Consider the following 7,500-nt stretch of genomic DNA (forward strand, 5'->3'; position numbering starts at 1 on the left):
ACATTAGGCCCTGCCCACTCAACTGCGGCGAGTGACTGGGCGGAAACGCGTACTCATTCACGCGACAATTCACGTCATAAAAGCGCACCGTTGCAGGTAAACAGACAACAGAAAACAGAAAACATTGAAGATGGAGTGTATAAGCGGAAATGATGTACGAGCTGATTTCCATACAGCGCGGGGAATTCGAATCCGGATCGCAAACGCGCATAGAAGACGCATTGTTAAGGCCAGGTGTGAACAAGCATATTACATTTACATATAACGATCGGATTCCTCAGAACCACATATTAATGCCAGGTGGAATAAGGGTCTAAGTGAGTGAGTGAGTGAGTGAGTGTGTGTCTGGCTGTCTTTCTGTGTGTGTGTGTGTGTGTGTGTGTGTGTGTGTGTGTGTGTGTGTGTGTGTGTGTGTGTGTGTGTGTCTCCCTCAGTGTGTGTGTATGTGTGTGTATCTCCCTGTGTATGTGTGTCTGTCTGTGTGTCTGTGTGTCTGTCTGTCTGTATGTGTGTCTGTCTCCCTCTCTGTCTGTCTGTCTGTCTGTCTGTCTGTCTGTGTGTCTGTGTGTCTGTCTGTGTGTCTGTCTGTCTGTCTCTCTGTCTGTCTGTCTGTCTGTCTGTCTGTCTGTCTGTACCTCTGGGTTTAGCACTCTTCAGTAGAACCCGTATGAGTTCAGGAACATCAAAGTAGGCGGCGTAATGCAGGGCGTTCATGTTGGTCCACCTGCTCCTCAGACTGACATCAGCCCCGAGAGAGATCAGCTGAGCGGACAGACGCAGGGCCGCCGCGGGGTCTCCTACGGGCAAACACAGGGGCAGAAAGGTATTAGCCTCGTTCGACTTGGAGCCGTCTTGCTCAGACCTGCGCAACTATGACGCGCGTCTTGCTTAGCGCACAACAAAAATGCTGTGCGCTCAGCAAGACGAGCGTCATAATTGCGCAGGTCTTAGCAAGTCGGCGACATCTCAAACGAGGCTATTATGAGGGGTCTCCTACGGGCAAACACAGGGACAGAAAGGTATTATGAGGGGTCTCCTACGGGGAAACACAGGGACAGAAAGGTATTATGAGGGGTCTCCTGTGGACACATGCAGGGACAGAAAGGTATTATGAGGGGTCTCCTACGGGCAAACACAGGGACAGAAAGGTATTATGAGGGGTCTCCTGTGGACACATGCAGGGACAGAAAGGTATTATGAAGGGTCTCCCATGGATATATACAGGGACACAATAATAATGGGGCGGCTGTGGTGAAGTGTGTAGGGCGGTCGTCCACTGGGTTACAGGGTCGGTGGTTCGATCCCCCGTCTCCCCGCCACATGTCCAAGTGTCCCTGGGCAAAGAGACACTGAACCCTAAATGTCTCCTGATTGTTCAGAGAGCGCCTTGCATGGCAGCTGCTGCCATCGGTGTATGAGTGTGTGTATGAATGGGTGAATGTGGTAAGAAATGTAAAGCGCTTTGGGGCTGAGAAAATCGGCTAAAAAGTGCATTATAAGTCAAGTCCATTTACCATTTACCATTTACCGTGCAAAAGTGTCTTGCCCCAAGCCGTCAGAACTGCAAAAACCATCCCAATGCTGCCACCCATCCCTCACTCTATTACTTTGAGATGGCACACCCATAATGTAGAAAAGCTCAAGCACTTTAAATGTGTACCATCTCACATTGATGTCATATATTTCACATGTACAGTTCACATCACAACAACACTTTTCCGTTTTATCAAAATACTGCCTTTTTTATGGGTTGACTATTAAAGGCCTACTTCACCGGTTTGAATATGAAGGTGTATTGAATTCTGAGATCCTATGTAGTATAAATGTGCAAAAAAAATTGAAATCGGTTCATCCTAGCCTGAGAACAGGCAGAAAGAGTGTTTTTTTAACCCTATATTTCTCTTTCTCGTGACATCACAGAAAGGGAAATATAGGGTTAAAAAAAACTTACTTTGTAAATATTACTGTGATGTCTTTTACTGTGACATCACAGTAATATTTACAAAGTAAGTTTTTTTTAACTTCTTCTTTTTTAAATACTTCAGCCATACGGAACCAGCGTTCTATCATTATAAAATCACTATTATTATATAATGAATGAGGTTTTTCTTCCCTCAGTCTTCCCTCAGTCTTCCCTTGGCCCAGCTGTCCTGTTAATCCTAACCCTTACTGTGATAAATGTAACGGAAAATGTAGGGTTAGACAGTGAGACCATAAAACACTCTTTCTGCCTTTTCTCAGGCTAGGATGAACCGATTTTAATTTTTTTTGCACATTTATACTACATAGGATCTCAGAATTCAATACACCTTCATATTCAAACCGGTGAAGTAGGCCTTTAAATTCTGCCCCCCATTTTATGAGATTTGAACAAATGTCTATTTTAATTTGTCTCTGTCCATTATAATGTCTTTATTTAAATGTAACATACCTTGATCTATGGAAAATGATATCTCGCATCCATGTTTATTGAGTCTGTATCATGGTAGTGACAATACAACTGATTCTGAATCTGATAGTACCGACTTTACTCTACTCCTGTTTCTTTTGTTGTGACTTGTCAATCTCCATCTCTGCAATATTCAATAAAGGTTGCGTTCCGAATCGCATACTTTCTACTATATAGTATGGTAGAAAAAAGATTTAGGATGTCCCGATTCTTGTGGCCAGATTTAGGATGGTTAGAAGTACCCGGATGTCCTACTTCATGCGGCCAAGATTGTTAGTGTTGAAAACTGCATCCTATTTGGCCGATTCTGACCCACAATCCAGTACGCACGTGAAGTGACGTCACATCGACGAAGCCTCCATATGAAAACAAACGGGGATGCGACGGATATAAAAGCAAGAGGCAAGATCAAGGCGCAATGTTATGATGAAATAAGAGAGTAAAGTATGTCCCAATAGTATGCCTACTGCATCCTAACTAGATTATTTTTATCGTCGGATGTAGTATGTAGAATAGAAAAAAGAAAGAGTATGAGATTCGGAACGCAACCATAGTATTTCTTACCGACTCCGTGTGCTCCGGCCTTACAGCTGTAGTGAAGCAGGGTCATGTCCGTCAAACCATCACGGTCGTTCACATGGCAACCACGCTTCAGAATCTAAAACACACACAGTAACACCAATGGTTAATGGGAGCTGTTTATACAATTAACACAAATATTAATGTAATTTTAATCTAAAGGTGCTCCGAGGAACTTTCAGTTTGTGTTCATTCTAGCGCCCCCCTTTGGACAAAAGCGGTAGTGTTTTTACCACGCCAGCTGTTGTTCCTGGGTGAGCGTATATACCCATGACAAAGGCATTGAGAAAAACTATATAAAAATAGCATTCTTTTGCACTGATGGTCTCGTTTGCTGTTACATGTAATTTATGATCATCAGAGGAACAATTAGACTGTTTCAGAAATATTTAAAAAGTTCCTCGTAGCACCTTTAACCTACTGAAGTTTTTAAACACACATTTTTCTTGCACGTTTTTGCACCAATTTTTCACAAGTGAGCACATGGATGTTGTTAGTGTTGTCTGCGTGTGTGTGTGTGTAAGCAGCCAATTCTTTTAAACTGCAACCAAATCTTTGTGGCCTATTTTCCCTTGTCTCCTGTGTGTTTGTGTTGTTGTTGCATGAACTGCCTTGATATCTTTGCCATCATCTGTGCTTGCCTGTTTGTTCTTGCTCCAACTCTGTGCAATATGTTTGTTTGTCTTTTTCCCCTTCTTGCTCAGGCCTGCTGTAATTATAAATGTAATGTATTTTTTAAATTTTTTTACTGTTATGTATTGTAGGTTGCCTACTGACAACTGGCCGGGGACTACAGCTGGAAATTAGCCAAATAGGCTAAAGCTGCTCCTTCTCAAAGGGGACTGTCCACCAAACTATAAACAAATAAACTAAACTAAATCTACCCTCGGGTGCAAATAAAGTTACCTTACCTTACCTTACATCAGGATTATCGCACAGGTATACCAAACAATAATAGTAAAAGCAAACCACTCGAAAATGAGCAGTTTTTCATTACAAAGGACATGGGCACAGATGTCCCAAGTCTTGAGAGGAGTGTGATCGTGTGTTATTGTCCTGCTGGCTGTAGGAATGTCCTCCAGAGCTGTAGAACGTGGACTGAATGTTAATTTATCTACAAATAAATAAACAAACAAACCGTCTCTAAACGTCTTTCAGAGGATTTTGGCAAACGGCAAACTGCAGAGTAACCATGGCAGCAGCTGGTTATTTATTCCTCTGATTCAGATCCTGCTGACTCACTACAGAGTCTCAATGACTTTAAAACTCTCTCTCTCTCTCTCTCTCTCTCTCTCCCTCTCTCTATCCCGCCCTCTATCCCGCCCTCTCTCTCCCTCTCTCTCTCTCTCTGCGTCCCTCTCTCTGTCTGTATGTCTGTCTGCTGTCTTTCTCTATCCCTCTCTCTCTATCCCTCTCTCTCTGTCCCTCTCTCTCTCTCTCCCTCTGTCTCTTTCTCTCTCTCTCTCTCCCTCCCTCTCTCTCTATCTCTCTCTATCCCGCCCTCTATCCTGCCCTCTCTCTACCTCCCTCTCTCCCTCTCTCTATCACCCTCTCTCTCTATCCCTCTGTCTCCCTCTCTCTCTCTCCCTCTCTCTCTCCCCCCTCTCTCCCTCCCTCTCCCTCTCTCTCTCTCCCTCCCTCCCCCTCCCTCCCTCTCTCTCTCTCCCTCCATCTCTCTCTCTCCCTCTCTCTCTCCCTCCCTCTCTCTCTCTCCCTCTCTCCCTCCCTCTCTCTCTCTCCCTCTTTAAATGGGTCATGTCATAATGTTTGTGTCCTGTTCATATTTCTGACATTATGGGGTCATTCACCACCAAGCAAACCTATTATAAAACCAATTTAATAAGGATCAAGAATAGAGTAAGCCTCAATAAGACATCGTATTATTCTGGAAAACACTAACTGTCTGTAGTGAATGAATGAATGAATGAGTGAATGAGTGAATGAATTGATTAATTTGTATTATTGTGTCATGTCCAAACAAGGACCCATCTCCTTCGGGATTATAAGACACCAACAACTGTATCAACGAGGAAACAGACGCAAACAAAAGAAAAGAAAAGAAAAGAAAACATAAAGATCTCATTTATAAGTGTTTTTAGTTCTCTTGGCCCAGGCCTTCTCCAGATAGCCACTGTGTGTGTGGCATGCCTAAACAAAGGGTATCTACAGTATGTAAACAAAGGGGGACATGCCAGTTTACAGAGCCTAGGCTGTGTATTAACACTGGATTTTTTTTCAGCACACACACAGTACAGACAGGTATTGGATCATGAGGAGATATTCACTGATTTTGACAAAAAGGGTTCTCTAAAATCACTGACTACACCTTTAAATTACAGCTTCTGATAAACTTTCATTGTGTGTGTGTGTGTGTGTGTGTGTGTGTGTGTGTGTGTGTGTGTGTGTGTGTGTGTGTGTGTGTGTGTGTGTGTGTGTGTGTGCGTGTGTGTGTCTGTCTGTCTGTCTGTCTGATTGTGTCAAGAGCATTTCATTCAGGTCAATGTAACAATGATGATCTAGTGATTGAGGATTCGGGCTCTCAGCCAGAACATCCAGTGCGGAACATACAGACGTGCAGCTAAAAACACTATCTCTCTCTCTCTGTCTCTCTCTCTCTCTCTGTCTCTCTCTGTCTCTCTCTCTGTCTCTCTCTCTCTCTCTCTGTCTCTCTCTGTCTCTCTGTCTCTCTCTCTCTCTCTCTCTCTCTCTCTGTCTCTCTCTGTCTGTCTCTCTCTCTCTCTCTCTCTCTGTCTCTCTCTGTCTCTGTCTCTCTGTCTCTCTCTGTCTCTGTCTCTCTCTCTCTCTCTGTCTCTCTCTCTGTCTCTCTGTCTCTCTCTCTCTGTCTCCCTATTTCAACTCTGGACTGTCTAATAAAGCTTGAAAATGCCAAAAAATTATCTTTGAAAACAGGCCAGACTGTAGCTCTCTATGGCTCTTCATCAAGGCCTACAATGAACACACCTATTGGGTTATTTTTATTATCTCACCTTAATCATTTTTACAAATAAATTATTCATAAATTCGCAGGCACTTACATTAATTTATATATTTATCATGATTGTCCGCTTGCTTGGTTTAAACACAATCATTTGTATCACTACATTTGTTTTTCTTTTTTCTTTATTATTGTCTTGGGTTTTTGTTTCTTTGATTGGGACGACTGTGGCTCAGGTGGTTAAGCTGGTTGGCCAATGATCCTAGGGTTGGCGGTTCGATCCCAGCCCGGCCACTTGTGTCATGGTCGTTGTGTCCCTGGGCAAGACACTTCACCCACCTTGCCTCGTGTGAATGTGTATGACTGCTGTATGTTTGAGGTGGTGGTCGGAGGGGCCGATGGCGCTGAATGGCAGCCTCGCTTCTGTCAGTCTGCCCCAGGGCAGCTGTGGCTACTATGGTAGTTTACCACCACCGGTATGACTGTGTGTGAACGAATTGTCTGGAACCCTGTGAAGCGCTTTGAGTATCATGAAAGGCGCTATATAAATCCAAGCAATTATTATTGATTGTTTTGCATTGTTTTTGTTTTTTTTCATTTATACATATGTTTTTTTTTTTTTGTGTGTGCGCGCTTGTGTGCTGATCTGCTAATATTAATATGTAAATGTATTTTGGGTGTGGCTCTATATAAGCCTGTACAGGTTTCTGCCACACCCACACATGTATTTTTAATTTTTTTTTTTTACTACAAGTTTTTTTAAATCTATTTTGTATGTGGAATGAAATAAACATACACATACACATTTATCAAACTTGTAGATTGTTAATCACTGATATACAAAGCATACCACAGCATGTTACCAGACTGTAGACAGATGACGCAAGAAAAAACTAATTCAAAACAAAGGTGTGTTTCGGTATACTTTCTTTTTTTTTATTTAACCTTTATTTCTACAGGTAAATCCCATTGAGTCCGAAGACTCTTTTGCAAGGGAGACCTGTTCCCATTCCCACGTTACCATTCACACACCGATAGCAGGCTAACTATCGACATTCACACGAGGCAAGGTGGGTGAAGTGTCTTGCCCAAGGACACAACAACTATGACACAAGTGGCAGGGCGGGGATCGAACCTCCAACCCTTTGATCATCAGATGACCCGCTCTACCAACTGAGCCACAGTCACCCATACGGAGTAAATTCCTTGAGAGGTTTTGAAATGGAAATTCAATTTCCGTGTGAATGCTCATGCTGAAAAGCTGACGCTACACTGGATAGCTGGACGTTGAATTAGTTTGAAGTATGAATATATAGTATATGAATGGGTTTAAAATCTCTCTCTCTCTCTGTCTGTCTGTCTGTCTGTCTGTCTGTCTGTCTGTCTGTAGTATGAATTTATAGTATATGAATGGGTTTAAAATCTCTCTCTCTCTCTCCCTCTCTCCCTCTCTCCCTGTCTGTCTGTCTGTCTGTCTGTAGTATGAATATATAGTATATGAATGGGTTTAAAATCTCTGTCTGTCTGTCTGTCTGTC

General features: G+C 42.9%; 2 protein-coding genes across 2 annotated transcripts in view; one reads left to right on the forward strand and one right to left on the reverse strand.

Annotated features, from left to right (window-relative positions):
- LOC307271392 (uncharacterized protein) overlaps positions 1–7,500 on the forward strand; it is a 162,197-nt gene that overhangs the window by 36,049 nt on the left and 118,648 nt on the right. The gene's annotated exons all lie outside the window — the stretch shown is intronic.
- Positions 1–7,500, reverse strand: part of clip3 (CAP-GLY domain containing linker protein 3) — a 23,587-nt gene that overhangs the window by 8,323 nt on the left and 7,764 nt on the right. Inside the window, exons 5-6 of the mRNA XM_080024880.1 lie at positions 3,014–3,107; positions 636–797 (exon numbers count right to left, since the gene is read on the reverse strand). Coding sequence (XP_079881006.1) covers positions 636–797; positions 3,014–3,107 — 256 coding nt within the window. The remainder of the gene's footprint in view (positions 1–635; positions 798–3,013; positions 3,108–7,500) is intronic.

Source organism: Ammodytes marinus (assembly GCF_949987685.1).
Source record: "Ammodytes marinus genome assembly, chromosome: 3".
NCBI classification, from domain to species: Eukaryota; Metazoa; Chordata; class Actinopteri; order Uranoscopiformes; family Ammodytidae; genus Ammodytes; species Ammodytes marinus.